The 24,866-nt window shown below is 32.4% G+C and overlaps 2 protein-coding genes across 2 annotated transcripts in view; both read left to right on the top strand.

Moving 5' to 3' along the window:
• The window catches only part of LOC105326562 (receptor-type tyrosine-protein phosphatase epsilon), a 136,443-nt gene that overhangs the window by 78,355 nt on the left and 33,222 nt on the right, over positions 1-24,866 (top strand). The gene's annotated exons all lie outside the window — the stretch shown is intronic.
• Positions 9,038-19,192, top strand: LOC136270295 (protocadherin alpha-3-like). The gene is made up of 9 exons (XM_066067542.1): positions 9,038-9,194; positions 9,303-9,461; positions 11,292-11,453; positions 15,444-15,508; positions 15,618-15,906; positions 16,009-16,266; positions 16,375-16,444; positions 18,332-18,449; positions 18,733-19,192. Exons 2-9 carry the CDS (start codon positions 9,345-9,347, stop codon positions 18,887-18,889), a joined length of 1,236 nt encoding a protein of 411 aa, XP_065923614.1. The 5' UTR covers positions 9,038-9,194; positions 9,303-9,344; the 3' UTR covers positions 18,890-19,192.

The raw sequence follows: 24,866 nt of genomic DNA, 5'->3' as shown, positions 1-24,866 counted from the left end.
TATTCTAAAAAAACAACATAGGGAAAGAAGTGTCACGAATCAGGTCATACCAGCTAAAGAAAATAGGGCAGTACAGGGTATTTCAATAGTCATTACCTTTTCCCCCTTGGAATTAAAAATGGAATAAGCCGAAGCTATATAACCAGCGGTAGTATGCAGAATCGTGAAGTGTTATCACTTCAGCCAGAGAGAACAACGCAGAACCTTATGTGCAGAGAAAGGCTACAAAGGCTGAATAAGTCTCTTAGTATAGGTTGATCATCATCAGTAGCTTTGAGACTTGGCAATAAAGGCTGATTAAGCCTGTACATCAGTGTCAAAGTGAGCTGAGAGATGAACTAGTCAAAGTTTTAGGTCCCGGCACCCTTGGAAATGCCAATTGTGGGGGGGGGGGGGGGGGCATTGGTCAGGAAGGCAGTGTTGGTAGTTGATTATATTTTGGCTTAGGTATATTCCTGGCAAAATTATATTTGATTTAAGTGTTAATCGTCATAAATATCCTGATTAAGTAAATTTATTAAAGTAATCGTCGTAAATATATTGATTCGGCTTGTTTCTTGCTTAAAAGACAACAGCTCTATGTGTATATAGTATAAAATAAGGTGTTCTGCAGAATCCGGGTGTAACCGGGTACGTGTCCACATAAACACGATAGTTACCGCTCAGTTGAACACTCGTTACAAAGGCATGACAACAAGATTGTTTACAAAAATACTTTCATAAAGTTGACCAAAAAATTGATTCCCTCAGAAACTTTCTTACAAATGAATAAGATAAAAACATTTGATGTTGACAATACAAATAAACATCATACAGAACTTAACTTTCACAACTTTTAAAACAATAAAAAAGTTAAACGCCAATTTTAAAGCCTTTTTGGGCTACTCGACGGAAACGATCTTGTTTCTCTGTTTTCTTTCTTTTGTCTCCGAATGATTTCAACGCTTTTCTGTCCTTAATGATATTCATTAAACATAGGTTATCACAGATTACAAAGCTCACCGAGACGAGGCATCATCTTTATGAGACCACCTTTATCAAATTATATGAAAATCATACTTTATGATCTTTGATATTCATTGATACTGTTTTGGCACAATGTCGTACATCATCTGTTAAAAAATTGTATGATAATAATATGTTCATATCATACGGTGTTATAAGATACAATGTTTATCAACACATATAAAATACAATATTGCATCCTATCATACTTACAAAATATATCATGTAATACAATAAAATACCGTAATAAATAATGATGAGATACGATATTTTAACACATGATCACATAATACAAGTATATACACTTCGTGCTCGGTCGATATATATATATATATATATATATATATATATATATATATATATATATATATATATATATATATATATATATATATATATATATATATATATATATATATATATATATATATGCTTTTCTGTGAAGTCGATATTTCTATGGATCGACCTCATGAAAGGGCTTTATTTGTATATCATACAATATAGTATTATATGATACAATATATATATTAGATCACATAATACATTTACAAAACTGTACATCAAGATATCATATTGTTTAATAGGATATGATATTGTATTGTATGCATCCGAAACCTATGGCTCAGATTCAGCATTCAAGCCTGTCAGGTGCATCAGTATCATAAGACGCATCATCCATACAAGTAAGGTGACGTTAGTTAAGTAAAAATAAAGATATCATCGATCATCAGAGGGCAGCTGTTTCACAACTTAACCACCTCTTAAAACCTTAATCTCCTCCAGCATCCGAAACATATGGCTCAGATTCAGCATTCAAGCCTGTCAGGAGCATCAGTATCATAAGACAAACCATTCATGCAAGTTTGATGAAGTTAGGACCAATAATAACTAAGATATATTTTAGCATCCTTGATAATGTAAATCAGGCATTGCAACTGTAGCTACCTCTGCGATTCATTTATATTGTAGTTTAAGGTTCCTCGACACATCAAAATTTTATTTTATGGATCGATAGAGAATTTTTTTTGAAACATGATTCCACAAAACAGAGATCAATATCGGCTTTCAGTTATTTTATACGAATTTTTTTGTATTTTTTCAGTGAAATAGGAAAAACTGCTTGGCAGACAAACAGAATATATTAGAGCTTTAAACTTGTTGTCAATTAATGTGTAATATAATTATAAATAAATTCATGCCAAAGATCGTTTGGTCAAGTGTTTAATTTTTTAATTAAAAAAATATTTCTGAAAATCAAAATTGTAAATCTTTAATATCTTTTTTAACTTTGGATAAAATTTTAAAAATAACATAAAGTCACATTAACTATTTACTAAACAATGATATTTTACAAAGAAATTGAAATGAAAATGCGAAATTTTGGAAAAATTGCTATTTATCAAATTTTAACCGATCCCGATTGAAAAAAAACTGATCCCGATCAGAATTATTTTAAAATTGAAATTTTACAAATAAACTGCAGTTTTTTTTCTAAGTAATTGATATAAATTATAAAGTTAGTAAATGACGAAACCATTTTACAGCTAAACAACCTGAAATTTTTGCAAAATTCTGATTCATTCTAACTTTATGTGATTTCGTTCGGGATCAGTTTGATTACAATCGGGATCGGTTCGATTTTAAAATTTTCCATTTTTTCTTTAATTTCACTATTTGGTTTCAATTTCTTGTTGAAATATGATTGTACAGCAAGTGTTAAATGCGAGTAACAGTTTATCTGCAGTTTTTATCCATAGATTTAAAAAATATCTACAATCTTTTTTTTTTAATTTCGTAAATATTTTTTTACCAAAATATTTCAAAGTTTTTCTGGCCAGTTTTGATATATATTTATAGATAATTGTATTGTGCATTAATTGATAACAATTTTTTAGCTCTAATATATCTTGTTTGCAGCTAAAACGATGTTTCCGGTTTCTATCAAAAAATACAAAAAAATTCATATAAAATAATCAGAGGCCGACATAGGTGTCATTTTTGTATAATCATTTCTCAAAAATGATTCTTCGTCGATCCATCAAATAATGCATTGGTGTGTCGAGCCACCTTAATAAACTATGCCAGTTTAAAATAATACTATTATCTATTAAGCATGTGACCTGTTCATAAAAAAAACTTATCTTTATCCAGCATCCGAAACCTATTGTTCAGATTCAGCATTCATGCATGTCTGGTGCATCAGTATCATAAGACACACCATTCATGCACGTTTTGTTAAGTTAGGACCAGTAGTAACTAAGATATAATCATTAGAGTGGAATCATCAGAGGCCACCTGCTTCTAAAACTTCTAAAACTAAAACCAGCTCTTAAAAACTTCACCTACTCCAACATCCGAAACCTATGGCTCAGATTCAGCATTCATTCCTATGTGGTGCATCAGTATTATAAGATGCACCATCCATGCAAGTTTGGTGAAGTAAGGACCAGCAGTAACTAGGATATAATCATCAGAGGGCACCTGCTCCAAAATCTTTAACCAGGTCTAAAAACTTTAACATCCTCTAGCATCGGAAACCTATGGTCAGATTCAGCATTCAAGCCTGTTGTGTGCATCAGTATCATAAGTCCCACCATCAATTCAAGTAAGGTGACGTCAGGTTCAGTAATAACAAAGATATATTCATCAAAGGGCACGTGCTCCAAAATTCTCAACCAGCTCTTTTAACCTTAACCTCCTCCAGCATCCAAAACCTATGGCTCCCATTCAGCATTCAAGCCTGTCTTGTGCATCAGTATCATAAGTCCCACCATCCAGGCAAGAAATCAAAAAAAATATTACATTTTATGACGTGCCGGGAAAAAAAAATTGAATAACCCCACCGAAATGGAACACGTGACATACATCTCAGTCTATCAACAACAATGGCGACGACAAGAAAGAGGGGTATAGACCGTTAAGTTAGATAGATTTACAGGGAAAGAAAAAGGATAAGAACATAGGAAAGATAGTCATCGGAGACCATTTAAATTGTTGAATGGGAATTAAAGCCGACGAAAAGCCGAATTTAACTTAAGTTTCCATCATGAAGTTGTATGGGTTTTCCTAGTCAGGTTCGAGTTCCATGTGTTCCTTGTCTTTACTTTATAAGATATAAACCACAAGTGGAATTTTGTTTAGAGGAATTTTGAATAAAAAATAAGTATTAAATACTCTCATGGAATGCATCCCTCAGGAAGGGGAATTTACTCCGTTTACCGTGTCAACGATGCTAAAATCGTGTTTCTTCTTTGTTACATATACAATCAAAACTGTCTTCGCGGCCACCGTTTGTTCCCACGACGAGTTTCCTTATGCGTTTGCCCTGGAATAAGCGGCCACTTGAATAAGACAGCTAGAGGCCACACAATATACTAACTGACCAGTAATTGCACTGTATTTAGCGGCCATTTTGTCCACTACTGACAATTTTGTAACATGATATTTCACTCGAGTTAGTTGATTACAGATCAACAGATCCTCATCCCTAAACCATATAAATCTCAATAGATCATTTGTCAATTATGCAAGGTGAAATGTTATTTTTTTTAAGAATAACATTTTCTACCAGTTTATAAAAGTTTTTAGACACCCAAATTATATATTGATTTTAATAGATCATTCGACAAGGGGGGGGGGGAAGAACAGTTTATATTTGAGTTTGTTTGGGGGTGGGGGTTCCAAGTCATATATTTGACAATTTTTTAATGTAATTTAAAATAAGACTAAGCCATACTACAGTTATGAACATGAATAGTATAGAACAAAACACAAACTAATACATGTACATGTATATATACATAGGAAGTATTACAAAACAGATTGTAATAAATCTGCTGTCCGTGATCGAATTCAAGAGTATGCGTCGTTTCACTTCGTTTTATTCATATGATGTATCATGACGATTCTTTGAAAGAATCAAATACAAAAACAATTTTACAAATCACTCACACACACATTTATATGTACGCAACAAATATAACAAACAATACCGCTTTACGTAATTAAAGAAAAATAAAGGTTCACAAATGTAAATGCTGTTCAATAAACTTGCTTACATACTATAGATTAATAATCTAAACAAACAATATACATTAGTAAATAATCATAATTTCTTACCAAAATTTGATCTCTGTAGACACCAGTAAACAGCAGTTACGTTTCAATATACAAATAAACAAGTAATAAAGTTAACGACGTCATAGTCATAACAACACGTGCAACGTACGTTGTGCCAAAAATGTAACGCGCCAATTATTTAGCGTATAAACATATAAATAAGAATAACAATTCTTACACAGATGATTGATCTATATCTGGGTTCTTAAATTGAATCATATATCATGTACATATTATATTATTGTTTCTTTGTTCAAGGCATTTAAGATGGTATAGGTCATGATCCCAAGTGCTCTTTCTGAAATTATCAAATATCATAAAAACCATTGAGATCCCCACCTTAATCCAAAGATATTATTCCTCCTTAGATCATGCAGGCGCACCAGATCATTATGGCATGTAAGTCATGACCCTAAGGGGTCATCCTGACCCCCTTAGAATCAGAAATTGTCAATTATCTTTAAATGATCCTATCTCTATTTAATCTTTATTATTAAGTCTCCCAAATGAAATTTGGAGACTTATTGTTTTTGTACGGTTCTTAATACATGTATTATTATTCTTCATCTTCTTTTTCTTCTTTCCCACTCTGAACTTGTTTCTCAGAGATGGCTGATCAGAATTGTACAAAACTCTAGGATATGATAGGCCTGCATATGTAGATGTGCACCCTGGTTTGATTTTTCTCATTTTGAGTAAGACAACCACTTTTCGGGGTGGGGGGGGGGGGAGGGGTTTCAAAAGGGTGTGGGGTATAACATTGAACCTTGTAGGAAGAATCGTAGACTCTATTGTAAATGGTAACTTGAAAACGGACAAAGATAATAATATAAGGTTTTCATAATCATATATTGGCTGTTACTGGCAATATTTAAGGTTTATTAGATCTGACCCCTGGGGTCATCCCCAGTTCTAGGATCTATGTTTTTTTGAAGTGATAAACGTCAATTTTCTGCTACTTTTTGACTCCCTGGATGAAATTTAAATTTTTAAAACCTTACTGCACATCTATAGAAAAGTCCCTATCATATCCCAATATATGATTGTCTATCCATTAAATCATAAGAGGAGCTGGATCTATGGGTTTTTTTATAGTGATTAACGTCAATGTTCTGCTACTATTTGACTCCCTGGATGAAATTTAAATTTTTCAAAACCTTATTGCACATCTATAAGACAGTCCCAATTATATCCCAAGAGATGACGTAGCTACTCCAAAAGTTGTAAGAGGAGTTCTGGGAACCATATATTTTTGCAAAAAACGTCATTTTTTGTTGCCCACTGATCCCCTTAATAAAAAAAAAATTCTGGAACCTGATTACGCCTCAATATGACACCCCCAATCAAATTCTAGAAGATCATTTGGCTACTGCCAAAAAAAAAAGACGTTTTTGAAACCAGTTTTTTTTTTAAAAAACGTCATTTTTCAGCCATTAAATGACCCCCAGGACAAAATTGAAAATTCCGAAACCTTATTGCGCATCTATAGGATACCCTAAAACATATTCCAAAAGATGATTTGTCTACTGTTGAAAATGTAGGAGGAGTTCGAGGAAGAAGGTTTTTTGTGAAAAAACGTCATTCATTACCACTTATTCGACCCCCAGAATTAACAGAGAATTTTTGAAACCTTTTTACAAAACAACATGATACCCTAAATCAAACTCCAAGAGTTCAGTTTGCTGGTTTATAAGATGTAAGAGCAGTTTGCGAAAGTAAAACGTGACAGACGGACGGACAAACAGACGGACGGACGGACGGACGGAACAGGGTAACAACAATATACCCGAACTTTCTTTAGAAAGTGCGGGTATAATTATGAAAACAATGTGGACCCTGAAAGTCCTAAAACACCGACTAATGTAACGGGGATACGAAAATATAAATGAATTCTGTTGAGGTGGTTCAACAGTTCATGACGCGACATCTCGTAAAATAAATGCCACAGGGTGGTATTACAAGGAAAGCCCTAACACTTTGTACAAAGACGTAAAATAACTTATGTACATTTAAACATGTGAAATTACATACGTAAATAAAGTAATTATAATAGAACATGTCTTTTTATGCATTTGTGTTTATACATTGATTCACATGGTTTTGTATGCAAACTTGAATTAAAGGTCACCTGTCTTAAGCGGCCACGAAGGTGGTCATTTAAAACAAGTTTGACTGTAATTAACAATTTATATCGTTCTGCATAAATGAATATCTAAATTATAATGTTCAAGTACCAATTGATATAAGAATTATCTAATTTATGACATGAAAAATGTATACTAATTTTTAAAACAAACTGTTCTTCCATCGTGTTTTCAAAGCGAGTTTCCCCGCGCGTACTCATGGGCAGTGGCGTTAAAAATGGCGGATCACACTAATATTCATCAGACGTGTAGCGATGTTTAGAGACAAGTAAATAAACACAGAACATGTTTTATGGGCCTTAAGTTTGTAAAACGTCTAGTTATAAGAAGCATGATGTGCATTTTTTTTAAAATCCGAACTCATGTCAACAATTTTACTCCAAATACGCCACATAATATATCTTTAAATATAAAAAAAACATATCTTCTCAAAATATGATTTTAAAAATAATTTTCAAGAATCGAGAATCCAAATCTACGTACATAGAATGTTAAAATGATGGTTTTGTTCAGCTCTGAATAGGAAACGGGATATCCTTTTCGATTATACTCATCCAAAGGAATTTCAGTTTTAAATAAGATTACATGTAAATACAATGCATATTATTTTGTTTGTTTGTTTGGTTTTTCGTTTTTTGGGTATCTAAAAAGGTTTGTTAAAGTTTGTCTTTAATTTTAGTATTCTTTAACATTTTGTACATGTCATACCTTCATAAATTTAAATGAGACTTTCTGGTTTTCTTGGTGACCATTTAAGAACTGAATGGAGTTATTAATCAATGGGAATCATATCTTTAAGGATCCATGAAACGTTTTTTAAATCAAAATAAATTCATTTCTTATTTATCAAAGAAATGAATTCGAAATTTATTAGCGACGATATGAAATGGTTTAGGACAGTTTACGCTTTATAAAAAAAGCGTAAACTGTTCCATAATCAATTTTTTAAGTATTTGTTTAATTGTAGATAAGAGAAATCATTTGACCTTTAAAATAAGAACTATTTATATACATTTCAAACGTAATTTGAAGCGAATTGATACGTAAGTTAGTCTTCCTTTGACGAAGGGAACATTCTTTATATAATATATATTTGAATATATATTTGAATATTTTAGATATTCTTTATTATTGTATGCAAAATACAGTTGAATTCAAATAAATAAAGTCATAATATATATTTATCATTGAAACTTTAAATCCAAATACTGGATAAGTATCGTACAAATTAAAAAATGATTACAGAATAGAAATCGTCATAGTGCTAAGTTAAAACTGACCTTGAAGATATTCTTTATCAAAAATAATTTTGTTGACAGGAAATCCTAAATGTCCGCGCAGTAGATGGAGATCTTGGAACTCACAGAAATATCAGTTATGGGCTCTTAAATGGTAATAAATTACATCCTCAATTTATGCTTTAAAATACTTGAACATTAGAAATAATTTTATGTTCTTTTTTATTCCTCCCAAAAATATACCTTATTATGATATATACCAATTTTATTATTGATCTGCAAAGGTCCCTGTGCAAAGTACCTCCGTATAAACAAAGCAGGCGTTATCACAACAACAAAAATTCTTGATATAGACAATGGTGAAATTAAAGATGTCCGAGGAGTCTGTTTTATTGAAATTGAAGTGAGTTTTTATATGATGAATAATTTTTAAATAAATTACTGATTTTGTCAAAAAATATGATAAGACTTTAATATTTTAATAACGATTGACTTATAAAAGGCTTACGAAGTTGGAGTGACCCCATCAAAATTGACGCGGTCGACAACGACGTTCGCTCTGACAGTTGAAGATATAAACGATAATGCTCCAAACTTCACTAAGGGCAAGTACAAAGGTCGTGTAGCCGAGGATGCAACAATCTTTATTTCGTTCGACGAAAATATCCAGGTCGAAGATATTGATCAGGTAGACATCTACATTGTAAGATGGTCCTTTTCCCGAAGCAATTATTGATCAGTACATTTAATGCTTGCCAATTATTTTACAATTTGTTTTCTTTTATATTGATACTAGAACAATCACAATGAAATACAACTGACTGTACTTGACCGAAATATGACTGCATATAACGGAATTGAGATTTTGCCAGCCTCAATAATTGGAAAAGGGATGATTTTACTCCGTGTTAACAAATCTTTTGACTACGAAGCACATACATCTGTGGATTTAGTGGTAAAATGGTTTTATTCTCATTTTATTTCATTAAAACTTTATAAATAAGCTTAGAGATGTAGGTGTAAAAATGCATTTATGCAACACCTTATATGTAAAGCAATGGTTCTATGAAATCATTCTACGAATAAGTACTTTTGGGTTAGCCTTTACCTGGGAATATAGTTTCCAGCCAACTAGAATCTTTGATGTTTTGATCTTGAATACCTTATTTGATATTTTTATGAAATGACATATTCTCATCATCTTTTCAACATTGAAATTAATACTTTTTTAAATATTTTACCCGTCAGTTATTGACTGGATAAATGAGATACGTATAAAATGTTAGACCTGAAGACATGAGATAAAGTTGACTTAATTCGAAAAGCGAGTGCAACATTTCTGTCTGAATGTCCAACAAAGTATATGTTGCCAAATCCAAGGCAAAAACTATTTTGTTATACCCAGTTATTACAGATACAAATTCAAGTAGCATGTCGCACAGCTCTTCAAGTATTTCAGTTCCGCCGAGATTTATCTTCGCTAGCCAAGGGTTTTCGGTTCACTCCGCTCCGCATAAAACCTTGGCAGATCTCATTACGAAAGCGTGGTGACAGGCCCCGTTTTATGATTGGCTGCAACTGCGAGTAGCTGATCCACTCGAAGCGTTTAAGCAAAGGCGCTAGCAAATAAAATTTGAAAGAAACACAAGTGCGATCATTCGGTGGTTTGAACAAGGTGAGACACAAATGCTAGAGTTTATTTATAAATACCTTTTAGTTCAGACGATGTTCATTCAATAGTATGAAAAAAGCCCAAGATTTCCCCTCTAGCTTGTCGCGTTGTGATCGGTTATCAATACACGACTAAAAATAAAAAGTCTACGGGGTTTTTCCATTGCCAAGGAGATAAAGACGCCCGGATGATAACGTAGAAAAATTGCGCGAGGTGTCCCGAGTACTTCCGAATGGAAAAAAGATGCCAACATTCCCCATTATAAATCTCCGTAGGAAATCTGTTTTTGTTCCTATGAATTTTTACGAGGGAAAAGTGATAATATGTGAATGAAGTTATCTTGGAAATTTCCCTTTTATCGATTTTAATTGCACTTCTGTCACAGATATGTGTATTTTTATTAAAAATCGTTCAAATACGCAGCATAAATATCTTGGGACAGACTTTACATAAATTCTTTAAAGCCGTAAAAAAATATATCAAATCAATTATGACGTCATAATGGTTCTAGCACCAAAAAGACAGTCTGGAATCATTTACTAGATCTTGACATTAAAAGTATCGTTAATTATGTTCCGATACTCGCTAGTTAAAATGTTTTTAAGTTGTATTTATGCCGAAGCGTGTATATAACCCGTTCTTTTATTCGATTATCAAACGTAAATATGCATGGGGCGCAACTCAAGTTGCTCGCAAGATAGCACTGGTCACCGCATCACTGAGTTATTGTAATGAGATCTGCCAGGGGTTTATGGGGAGCGGAGTGGAACAAAAACCCATGGCTACTGAAGATGGTTGATATCGGACGAATAATAATTTGCTGTGACGAAGCGGTCTGAAAATGTTTATGTTGGACCAGGAGATCGGAATAGATGAATCGTTGTTTATTCACAAGATAAAGGAAAAACCTTTATATTATAAAGATTCTTAATAACATTTTTATAATAGAATTTTTATGAATGTATGGAAATAGAATACTGCTGCTCTGATGAGCTTAGTGGCGTACAGATAGGCTTCTTGTTTCTAATCCGATGTTAACAAATCATTGTATTTTCAAATCCTCTTCACTTTGAGTTGTTACGAAAAACATTTCTTACATGATTTCATTTTAAGCTGAAAGCAGAGGATAGACAGAACCGTTCCTTATATTCCATTTGTGATGTCCATATAGAAATAGTTGACACGAACGACAATGACCCAAAGTTTAATTCTAAAGATTATGAATTCTATGTACTCGAAAATAGTTGTGACGGTACTTTCGTCGGCATCATCAATGTAAGTATTTTTTACATGTATATAAAAACAGGTTTTTTTTTAATGAAAAAAAAAACATGAAATAATTCTTTAGAACTTATAAGTCATTTCTCAAATATTAATTCTAACTACTGTGGTTTCATTAATTTTCGTGGGTATCAATTTTCGTGGATTTTCGAAAAGCCACAGTTTCAAGGATACGTTTGTAAATTTTGCTAACCATTTGATATTGAAGCAACAATGAGCGTTAAGAATACCAAGTAATCAAGTTTGACAAAAAGAATTTTTATAAAGTTCTTAAAGTTAACCATAATGTTCTTAGCTGTTCAACTTCGGTAAATTAAGATTTTACTGATAAGACCACTGACCTCAAATTTTTATTTTAATGCGTAGAAATCGGAAACACTCGGTGTGACGTTTGGAAAGAGACTCAGCGAAGAAATATTAAATAGGTCAACAAAAGTTAATAATCTGTCTAATTTCTAATCTGAATTCGAAAATTTTCTGAATTCACAGTAAAGCTAAGGCTAACAATTAAGTTTTTAAGAGAGGAAAGTACTGATTTCGTGGATTATGACGTCAAGCCTTAAGTTTGATATACTTATTAATGCATCAATTAGCAAATTTAAGCTTTACCAATTTAATTGTCACTCGCAAAAAACTGCCATTGCTTACAACGGTATTTGTTTTCAAGAACAGATTGAACGCATGTAAGGAAATTGAAGTAACGCATAATGTAACAAAATATCTATAAAATATAACTCACAGATATGATTAATGCTACTAACTAGTTCCGGGTGACCCAATTAAGAATAAGTAGATGAAAAAACTGCGAATGGTCATAAATCTCATCTCACCAATATCGTAGGACGCTTTTACTGCATGTTAAGGTATATATACAGTACCGATCAGGCCCAACCTAACAAAGAGTAAACCCCAACTAAACCCTGGGTTTACTTTCTGGTTTGCTCTGGGTTTACTGCGGGTTTACTAGAGTGGACCCAGAGTAAACCCAAAGTAAACCCAAAGTGGACACAGAGAGTAAACCTAGTCAGAAGTATACCCCAAAAGCAGACGCTAACTGTGTATTCATAATATACAAGGGGCAGGAATCACAGGCAGTAGGATGGTAAGATAAAATACTAGTCTGCTTCACACTTCAGTGCGTACAGTTGACCTCAGAAGCGTTTTCCAAGTAAATCCAAAGTAAACCCCGAGTAAACCCAAGAACCGCGAGTGGACCCAAATTTTCATAAAGTAAACCCAGAGTAAACCGAAAGTAAACCCCAAAAGTAAACCCAGGGTTTAGTTGGGGTTTACTCTGGTGTAAGGTTGGGTCTGATCGGTACTGTAGATAGTTTGAAAATGTTAAATATATTTATAAACAGGGAGTGTGGATGAAGGTGACACTACATTGCACAACTTCACAAAAAATCCCTTTAGAGTTTTACAGCGAAAGGGTCATTCAAATTTTTATCTGATAATAACAAAATATTTACATTTGCAAATATGTTTCCTTATATGAACCTATATGTATGAACTTTTTCATGACTTCACAGTGATCATCGCACGCGCTTATTGCTTGTTGCTAGGATTAGTGTCAACAGAAAATCTCGGCAATTTTAACAGTTCTGAAGGATATGTCTTTTTCAAACGTAAATATAAGTAATAAACAGCAGTGTTAAAAAATGTAAAAGTGTTCATGCATATACCTTTCTTGTGATTGTCTCTGCTTTGAATTTAATTTCTAAAAAACAGTATTAAGAAACAAAAAAATGTGTTTGGTAAGAAGTTCTCACGTTGTTTTATGAGCATGTCTACAATAAAACCATGCCAAATGTGGATGAACCAATGTTCTCTGATCAACTTCATGTTCTTTGTGAAACAATGTGCATCTATATTAATTTTTTTTACACAAAAATGTTTGTTATGGTCACACTAATTAAGGTCTACAGCACTGTTACTAAAAGATCAGTATGTTCCTAAAGCAAAAATACTGCATATTCAATTTGGTGTTTAAGGTCAAGATCTAGTTAATGAAAGGTTTCTACAGGTTAATAAATTTTAAGATATAAATTCTATCAACGATGCTCATAACAATAGCTTTGTTTGATAGGGTGCACATGTACCGGTGCTAAAAATTTTGGTAGACACAATAAAAAATTATGATTTAAACGCTCATTTTCAATGAATTGTGAAGGAATTGAGGAACAAATTTTGGAGTTTTGTCCACTTCTGCATTTCAAACAGATTCCCATATGGTCTTATAAAAAAATAATTATATCAGTAAAAACTCATGTAAAAAAATTATTAAAAGTCTCCGGCAGAACAAATTAGACCCGTCCTCTTTATGTATAATTTAACATTTTAAAAATCATTTAGAGTTTTTAGAGTGTTAACAAGATACAATAATTATAGTTATTTTGTTATAATTTCCAAAATTATTTTATGTTAAGTGCAGAGAGGTCAGGAATCATTTTAATACGACTTTTAAATTATACATTTTTCAAAGGTTTAAAGGTCAGGAAGTGGATCTGCCTTCGGATTTTGCAAATATGCTGTCTTTAAGTTGGGCATTTTTATGCTTTTAAAACTATCTAGGTTTAGCATAAGATTTATATTGTTTCCTTCATTTTCAGTAAAATTCCCAAGATTTAAGCAAGTCAAACAATATCTAAAAACAACTGTTACGTTTTTTTGTCTTTATTAAAATAAATGCTTTTAAATTCCGGGATATTATGGGAAATGGGAATAAGATATAACTTAAGTTAAATGAATTTAGCCTTTATTTAAATCTTAAAACATCCCATATAAAAGTAGGCAAACTTATAAACCTCATTCTTTGTGTGTACTTTACAATGCTACACATGATAAATAGCAGGGTAAGCATTGAATACACAAAATCAATAAATATAGGGGCGTAATTCTTTTAAACATCACCAAACTTCCAGCATAGATTCACATATATATTTTTGTCTTAACAACGACAATTTTCTAAATTAAAAAGGAAAATTATGTAATCAGAATTATTTGGTAATATGCACAGTACCACATTGTGTCCTAAATACCATCAAAGTTATTCGAAATTCTGATGCAGCAGTTAAGAGATGCAGCGTTTCAAAACTTGTAATATATATATATATATATATATATATAAAAGAAAATGAAAACAGTTCCAAAGTTTCTATTCACAAGCGCTTTCTGGATTTTAACATCCTTCTTCAGGTGAACGTACATACATTAACTTATGTACGTGTAGATAGATAGATAGATAGATAGATAGATAGATAGATAGATAGATAGATAGATAGATAGGACCAAAATTCCAAGTTTAATAAGGCCAAATTACCCTGAAATATAATATGGAATCAGAATGTTCCAAAAAAATATATAGCATACAAAATATATTGTTATATTTACTGTAGCATTGCGCATCGCCTCTCTACTTATCAACTGTCGGCTGGCGGGTTTATCAAGTTATGTGCTCTTATTATATTAAGTGTCACAAATTTGATGTCATTTTTAACTTAAATGATGTCAAGAAAGCAGTTTTTTTTAAAGATGTAATGAGTCTCCTAATTGTCATATTTTTATGTTTTCTTCATTCAGCAATTAAAAAAATTGCAATATTCCATTTCATATTGATCATGATAATCAGAATACTAACACAATCATATTAGATTTTAAAACCTAAATTTTGGTTAGCTTGAGCTTAAGACAATAGTTTGATGTGCAGTATTTGTTTTATTTGATTTCAGATAAATCAATGAGAAATATTATTGTCTTGCCCGATGTAGCTTTTCGGGAAAAATACAATTATTAAAAGTCATTTCAATAAAAACAAAAAATAGCTATATTGTGGATGTATTTTTTATTTTATTTTTTTTGGGGGGGGGGGGGGTAGAATAATTGGACTTTTACAAGTATCCATTCGTATCTTTTTATTTTAATGTAAAGTTTGTTCATGACTTTGATACAATCTTCAAAACTTCTTAAAAATTTTAATTGCAGGCGTTTGACAGGGACTCCGGTAGTTTTGGACAAATAGTTTATCATATAAGTGAAACCAACAATAGGTATGCATTTAAAACCTTAAATTGTCATCTAAAATTAATGGAAAATACAGCTAACCGTAAGAAATTTCAGCTTTTATTGTGACCATTCTCAATTCATATTATTATGTAGGTTTGCGATAAATGCAAACAGCGGGGAGATATTTGTTGCTAAAGACAATGGGTGTAACTGTACCAGAACGGAGTGTGATGACAGCGATTTAAATTGGGAAAAAAATCCTGTGTTCTACTTAACAGCTGTAGCCCAAGATGGAGGGGGTAGACGATCTTCTGTGTCAGTGGAGATTCATCTTCTAAACATAAATGATAATGCTCCAAAGTTTAGATACTTTTATTATGAAACTAGCATCAAGGAAGACAGCACAACATTTTCTTCAGGAAAACAGCAGATTTTTGTTCAGGTTTCTGACATTTGCGACATTTTATTAAAGTTTACATAATCTACATATCTTTATCATTTTTTATGTTTCTTTGACTGCTTATTTATTGAAATTTTTTTTTAGGCAACAGATGAGGATGATATAGAGTCAACGAACAGTCAAATATCTTATTGTATTGTGGATGAAAATAATATCTGCATGAACCACACCCATTTTCACATTGATCAATCCGGAGCTGTCTCGTGTATTAAAGAATTAGATTATGAAGACTTATCAATACCATCCAGAATAAACGCAGAGGAGCTTATATTAAAAATAAAAGCTTTTGATCATGGAACTCCACCCCTGTACTCCATAGTCGACCTGAAAATATTTGTACAGGTAAACGGAAAATTATTTTAAGTAATTTTTTTCAGTACTGTTAGCTCAATGATTTAGTTTTAGTATATTTCACGTCATGATGATTATCTATCTTTTATTTATCCATAGGATAAAAGCAACAAGAACCCTACTGTCAACCAAACGCGAAAGTGTTTTGATGAGGAAAGTACTGGAAACGGTATCAGTAATAGATAGATAGATAGATAGATAGATAGATAGATAGATAGATAGATAGATAGATAGATAGATAGATAGATAGATAGATAGATAGATTGAAACAGCTAAACGTGCACGAAGCCATACCCCCACCATAACCTAAAACGTCGTTTAAATTAATACCAGTGTGGCAACGCTTTTTAAAAAAATTACGCACTTCCAACTTTTTTACATTTTGGACCAAGTAAACGCACTCAAAAAATATTTGAATTTGTTACCTGAAAGCCAACGTTAGAATTTGTAATCAATAGTTTTATGTCTGTCCACCATCTGTTTATCCGGTCGTTCTGTTTGTTTGTCTGTTTGATTTTTTTTTCATGCTTGGCTTTTTTTTCACAACAATTACATTTTTAAAACAAGGTAGTAGCTATTCTTTTCAAAATATGGATGTAAAATATGAATACAACATTCTAAAGGTAGTAAAGTTTGATAAGATGAAGGGCAATGACATTTTATCGTAAGTTCAAATGGAAAAATTAAGAATCTATTGTTAATAACAACAATTGACCTATAGGGGAGATGGTTTCCTGGAAAAGTCACTTTTGACTATCCATTTTTTTCTATTGTAAATATTTCTAGATTTTTCGAATTTGCATTTTCAACTTATCATATTGCTCTTGCAATTTATTATCAATCTTTAAAGTTGACTAAAACAGCATATTCTCAGTTAAATGGTTTTATTCTGCATGGTTTTGTCTAGATATCCTTCAGGACAGGCGCCCCTAAAAGAATCGTAGACATTTTGATAGGTTTTATTCCAAGAAAAAAATTGGGCTCGAATTTTGCAAAAAAATCAACAAAAATTTCGGAAATTTATTTCTATCATAGTGGTCTATATTTACATTGTAATGTGCAAGTTCTTGATAGCTTAGTAGGTTAATCCGCTGACTATTTCACAATACTATGTTTATTGTACCGTGTATTGTGCGTAGTCTACCTATAGAATAGACAAAATATAGAAAAGTTAAGCTAACTAAGTACAACTCATTTTTTCTTTGTTGTATTTAATTGTAATTTTCATTAATTAAAAACAGTATAAAAACGTATACCACTCTTCTAAACAGCACAAGCAGGGCTGCGGAACAAATGTATATAACAATTGACGTTTGATACAAAGTGTAGGACATTCCATTCAAACGAAAAATTTTACCACTTTAATGCGCTTCATTGTAGTTTGCTCACCAAAACAAGGTTTTAAATATTTGCCTCCTTTCTTCAAATTCGCAAAGAGAATCTCGTTCACATTTACAGACACAAATAATCGGAAAGTTTTTCCCTAAGTGTTAAATTGTTTAAAAGGAAATATACAGCCCTGCACGAAGTTAAGAAAATGTCATAGATCCAATCTATTCATATTTATTAGCAATTGAATGGGCAGTTAACCATGAGTAGACTCCCGCTTTAATCAAATCAGAGTTGGTCACGTATGGCCTGAAGTCCAAGTTCTTGTCTTGTTAAAACAGTCTACAGTCTGACGCAGGTTACTGTTTCCGTCACGTTTTGAAAAATTATAACGAGAATACACATACCATGTAATAAAACAACAAGTGAATTGATATACATGTAAGAGATATAGCGTAAATTTATGTTATAGTGATATTTTGTCCTGGTTTAGTATTTCTCAGGGAATTTTGGTCATTAACAACATAGATAGAAACATACCACTTGCTTATCATTTTGTTTTTTTATCCGTTCGCATATGTGTTGCTTGGTCTTCTTATTTTTTCTTTATTGGTTCAGGTTTCCTTCATAACATAAAAACAGATATTTTAAATGCAAAAACTTAGTTATAAAATAGGTTTTATTATATCACTGAAAATCTTGTTACATATTTTGTATCAATTTACAGATCATTCACAGTCTACTGTATTCAATAATAATTGTAACGAATTCCCCTACATCGCTGGATTGTCGACCTTGTTTATCACCAGCATTGTATCAGGCATTGGATGCATGTTATTTATGAGGTACGTTACAATTAGTATCTTCGAAATAGCACTATAACCAATAAACAAATATATTTTGCGAAAGTTTCTACAACTTTAAGTTTGAATTTTGGTTTTTAACATATTATGCAAGGTAGCATAAAACTTATAAGCTCAACATTCCTGTCGAATCTTTCTTGCGAGCACCATTTTTTACGAACGATATCTACATGTAAGAGGAAAATGATTTCGCAGACGATATTCAGACATTCTAATCTCTTCATTTCATCTGCATTTCACATTGCTTTATCTTGAAATATTTTAGGAAATATCACAGACTTTTAAAGAAAATGCATTCGTTACAATATACCTCTATAACAAGGACACCACTGCATTCAGAGAACAACGTCAAAAATGATCAACAGTATGAAGAACTTCGTATATCGGACAATGTTTATCACAATATCCAAATAAGAAATTAAGTTATGAAACACCAACAACAAGGTATAATCCTGGATATCCTTGTAATTTTGATGGTATCAAAACTTCTGAGCCTAAAACTGATTTTATAATTGTTTTAATTTCATTTGACTTGAATTAAGCTTCATTTTCTACGAAAGATATTTATAAGAATGTTGTAATCAACTACAAAAATTGTATGCATATCTAGGTATTTTTGGTATTGTACTGTTTATTATCAGAAACTAAACGATTTTTATGTTTAACGTATATAAATAAATAGGTTGTACAAAAATATGTAAACATATCAATAATCGCAATCTTATTTATTATTTTTATTAGCCTGTGGGATAGTAATGTATTAAAATGACAAAATTAAAATGGGAATGATATATATAGTAGCACAGGATGATGGAGAGGATATTCTAAAAACAGAAAACAAAACGGATATATTTTAATTTTAATTTTGAGCACTTGTAAAGGTATTTGGTGTCATCTCGATATATTGGTAGGGGTGAAAGTACATCATATTTAAAATGTAATCACTTTAGAATTTACAAGTTCATTTGACAATAAAATGCAGTTTTAAAAACACATTAGAAAGTAAAACTGTAAAATCCCAAAGTGGGTTTCAAACTCAGTATTAGCATATCTTTAAATGAAAATCTATCCTACTGCAACACTTTATTGGACATCACATGAAAAAAATATGGAAAAATATCCTATCAAATGTAAAAAAAAAATGAATAATGAATAAAGTATCATAATGAGAAAAGTGTATATTCGTAATATTGCTTGTTTCTGTCATTTTCGTATATAAAAAAACTTCCGCAAGAAAAAATAGTTCCCTTGTTTGTTTGTTCCATGAAATCAAATGGATTTTATTTACAAATGGTGTGTGATTATGAAATATTAATCTTTCTGTGATAATTTAATAATAAAAATCATATCTATTTTAAATATAAAATTCATATCCGCAATGAAATCAACACGTGAGGAGTGAGATACGTTCATTTAGACGTTTCTTCTTCAGGATGTCATGGTGACGGCAATTATTCTTTTGAATTCACTTTACCTTATTAAAAGGGGTTATTTAACACATAGATTTTATATTATTCCCATTTTCCCCAATCCATTAATTTTATACTAATTGGAAAACATAACTGCTAGAATGCAATAGATAAAACGTCCACTTTCAAAAATATCTGAATTAACGCCCATCAATAAGAATTTTTATTGCGTGAGTGTGCAGATTTTTTTGGTTTCTTTCTATTTGCAACGCTTATACGGCCAATCCACTTTAGACCAGTACTCTTTACGATAATTATTCCTATGATTATTAAACATTTCAAATAGGAAAATTTGGTTTCAAAATTGCTGATTCTAGTGCCCAAAAATAATATTTCATAAAGCTGTCATACAGATTCTGATAGAAGCACTTAAAAACTAAAGAATGAAGGAAACGGTGGTTTTGATGATGACAAAGTCAACACAGATATTAACGTACCATTTTACATATCCCTATCAAAATATTGCAGAAAGGGGAGAACAGCATCAATCCGGAAACTACTAAACAAAGATTGCTTTATCAAATTTTTATCAACAGAGAGTTTGTGCTGTTGTGACTGATGAAGTTTATATGGTGCCAGACTGGTGTGCATCTAACGAGGCCCAATCTAGATGAATAATTAAAATACTGTAGGGTGGACTTTGCTGATTTTTATCGTAGATACATTAAATCACAATATCAATTAAGTGATGTAAAAAAAATCACCATGTTTCCCTAATTGTAGTGAGTAGATGGAGTCTCAAAATATGTATTCATTTTGTTGGATAATTGTATGCATTGTATAACGAAAATTGTGTCTTTCTGTTGATGTAGAAAAAACTCTAGACGGTAGAAAATCAAAGAATATATATAATATGAACACTTTTACTTCCGTCTTTGCTACATATATAACACACATCAATTCTTCCTCTTTCACAATTGATGAGGATAATGTGGTGTTTCCCTACAAAACACGAAGGGGATCGTCTCAAAAACCAATATATAGATTAAAATGGTCCTCTTTTGCAGAATGTTTATATGCTAGGCTAAACTTTCGAAGATGGAATATTCAAAACTACATATAGAACACACATCACTTCTTCCTCTTCAAAGATGATGGAAAAATAAGATGTTTCTCATAAAAATATGAAGAGGGGTCGTTTTAAAAACCCAATATGTAGGTGAAAAAAATCATCTTTTGCAGAGTATTTTATGCTTGGCTTAACTTTGTAAAATAAAAGATTCATTGCTACATATATAACACACATCATTTCTTCTTCTAAGTGTTTCCAATAAAAATATGAAGACAGTGTCTAAAAATCCAACTTTTAGGTGAAAATGGTCATCTTTTGCTGAACGTTTTATGCTAAGCTAAACATTATAGGATGGAAGATTCAATGCTATATATATATATATATATATATATATATATATATATATATATATATATATATATATATATATATATATATATATATATATATATATATTATATAATATAAAACATTTCTATCTTTTTCAAAATAAATGAATAAAATGGGGTGTTTCTCTTGAAAATATAAGGAAGGAGCATCTTAAAATCCAATATAAAGGTAGAAATGAATGGTCATCTTTAGCCATTCATGTGATATTTTTCAAACTTTGGAGGATGGAAATTCAATGATTTGTATTTTATATTCAAATCATTTTCCTCTTTCAACATTTGAAAAAATGCGTTTCCTCTTGAAATATTAGGGTGTCTCAAAACCCAATTTATATTTAAAGAGGCAATTTTTTCCAAATCTTTTATATGGATTTTTTTTCATGTAGACACCTTAAATATTGTTTATAATGGATAAAATCACATCAGTAGGAGAATAATGAATTGTTTAGAAATTCTTTTTTATAGTCTGATTATATTGAAATGAAACACAACATGTTAGTAAGGCAAAATTGAGATGCTATAACAGTGACAGCAGACTAATGTAATATACATGTAGATATATTACAACCTTGATATCCATAAAATGTGATAACACAAAATGTTTAAACAAATACAACATGATGGTAAATATTGATTGCAAACTTGAAAAAAAATCAGCAATCTTCCTTGCAACTTTATAATTGCAGCTTATCTCAGATTGTCACAAAAAACACAAACTCTGGAGTACTGACCATATTTTTTATTTGTGGCGCTTTTGGCCGCGGTGATAATTGCGGGGGCAACCGACGGGGTGCCCTAGATATGAAATAACAAAAAGCAGATAAGTGACGGCCCAAATATGGCAAATCACGCACTGGGTAAACGCAAATTCATGAACGTCATAGAGAGCAATTAAGATAATTATGCAAGCTATGCAAAAATTATGAAATAATCAAAGATAATAAAGTCAATATAAAGGTAAATATGTCAAAGTTGAATGTTGTACAAACAAATAATTAAGGACACTCCTCCATTTGCGTTAAGTGCGACGATATACGCCACTTGCAAGGGCCAAAAAACGACCGAGGGATGTCTGAGCCCATCCATCGGTGTTATGGCCCTGCAACCGCCACTAATGGGGAGCAGATAACCATGGTGACGGCAGCAGAACCCCAACGCAAATGTTCACCGCGGTCCAAAAGCCTAAGACCTGCCTGTAACCCGTATAATAGGACCCTACTGTTAAATTAAACGTTCAATTGTGCCCTGTAAATTGCTTAAGAACAGATCATTGCCTAATTCTGACAAATGCACCCCATCTGCATGGAATAACTGAATTGGCTTTGCTTGAAATTGTATGTGTTTAATGAATGCCCCACCCTGTCTGAAATGCACCTAATTGCCTCCCTATTAACCCGTGCCCTTGCCTCTTCCATTGCCCACTGTTTGGGGGATATTGCATCAGCAATTTTATTATCAATCCCTAGGATATGTTGTGCTTTAAACTGTATATTGTGTTGTAGTGTAACCAGTATTAATGGCCTAAGAAATGTCATGACCCTATCAGACCTTTATGATTGCTTATTCAATATGTGAACCAATGGCATGTTATCTACAAAAAGTATGATTTGTTTTCTTCTGCAATGCCTCATCCCATATGTGTAAAGCCAGAACAATTGGTACTAGTTCTAGTAAAGTGATATACCTTAAAATCTGAGTATTAGCCCAGGAGTCTGGCCATTGTAAGAAAACCCACTGAACCTGAAAATAACATCCACAAACTAGACCAGGTAACCATGTCTTCCCTCATGGAAGAATTTATTCTGATATGGTGGTAGGGTTTGTTTAAGTTTATCATGGCATTGTAAAAACGCCTATTAAATGCCATACTCCCTGGTATGGCTTTGCTAAAAAAATTTAGTTTCCCTAAAATTGCCTGAAGATCTGACAATAGTACTTTTTTTTGACACCCAATACAACAACAAATTTGCAAGTTCCCTAACCGTATTCTGAGGAATTCTAATTGCATGTTAACTGTATCGAATTCAAGGCCACGAAAGATCAAACAAATTGTTGGTTGTACTGGTTTATCCTCATTCAGTAGGATCCTCACACCGTTGCATATTTCCTGAAATGTGCTCATAAGAAAATTACATTGGTTTGTGTTAGGCTTGCCTATAAAAATGAAGTCATCCAAATAATAATACACAGTTTGCAAATTGTTTGGTTCCTAACAAGCCATTCTAAAAAAGTAGCAAACATCTCAAATATCCTGCAGGAAATTGCACAACCAAATGGCAAACATTTGTCAAAATAGTAATTTCCATTGAAATAGAGCCCCAGCAATTCAAAATTACCTGGGTAAACCCTGATCAGGCGGAATGTTGTTTCAATAACCTTATCAAAAGAGGTGTATGTAACTGTTGTATGAATGGGATCTATGTTTTGGTTTATACTGATAGATGGTGGGTAAGAAAGATGCATGATCATGCGCCAACCACCATCAGCTTTCGAAACGACGCCTACAGGCGAAATGTGCAAATTATGCATGGGAGGGGTGTGAAATGGACCTGCCATGCGCCCTTCAATAACTTCTTTATCAAATTTTTCCTGAAAAACTTTGGGGTTTTTGTGTGCAGATGTCAATTTTTTTGTGTAAACTGGAAGCCTTGGCCCTGAATATTTTAACTTAAAACCCTTAGTTAAACCTTCACTGAGTGCTAGAGCAGACAACCTATAAGCATATCTACTTAAATGATTACTGATTGAATTAACCCTTTTTGGAGAAGCGCCCAAATCCCACAGACCTGTTCTGAGGTCTTGGTTGTCTCGCGGCAAAGGACTTAAAAGAGTTTTGGTTGACGTTTGGGGCTGGCATATTTGTCTGAAATGGCCTCTGCGCATTGGCTATGTATTGATTTGCTGAGGAGCTGAGTACCACTACAATGTAGGACAGGGTGCCAGTTGTTACATTTTAAGCAACGGTGCAAATATGGACATTGGATTCGCTGACAAACAGCCCTGTAATTGTAATCATAGCATTTGAAGTATGTGGAAACCTGTTGATTACTTTGCTTTGTGGCTACTGAGTTTGGGTTCATATAAACAAGCCAAAGCTCACTATCGATAGTTCCCCAATTGTTTGAAGGATTAAGGGCCATTCTCAAACGATACTGTTCGTCATAGGTAAGCCACCCATTTGCTTTTTCTGCACCCAAGCGAATGTCGTGCATGTATTTAAGCATTTGCTGTGGGTTTTTTTGGATGTGCTTCTAAGTAAATGCTTGCAAAAATTAGAAAGGCATCAGTGCAATTATCTACAGAGGAAATTTTGTGGGTTTGCTTGGGACGCGCTACAAGCTGGCCTTGTGCATCTACTGATAAGGTAGATGACTGAGTTTTCGTGGGGTCACGCACTAACAGGGACCCTAGATTGACATATTCCCCATTAACTATTTTCTGCTTTGTAGCTTTGGCAACATGATAGCCTAGTGACAGATGAGTAGTGTTTTCCATAACAGGTTGGGTAGGTTGGGACAAACTACTACTG

Source organism: Magallana gigas, chromosome 7 (assembly GCF_963853765.1).
Source record: "Magallana gigas chromosome 7, xbMagGiga1.1, whole genome shotgun sequence".
Taxonomy (NCBI): Eukaryota; Metazoa; Mollusca; class Bivalvia; order Ostreida; family Ostreidae; genus Magallana; species Magallana gigas.
The sequence above is the reverse complement of the archived record's forward strand: the minus strand, read 5'-3'. Positions and strand labels throughout refer to the sequence as shown.

Coding starts and splice junctions, on each gene's coding strand:
- LOC136270295 (XM_066067542.1), top strand. CDS start 9,345: ATGACTGCATATAACGGAATTGAGATTTTGCCAGCCTCAATAATTGGA. Junction 16,267..16,374: donor ACCTGAAAATATTTGTACAG/GTAAACGGAAAA, acceptor ATTTATCCATAG/GATAAAAGCAACAAGAACCC. Junction 18,450..18,732: donor GGATGCATGTTATTTATGAG/GTACGTTACAAT, acceptor GAAATATTTTAG/GAAATATCACAGACTTTTAA.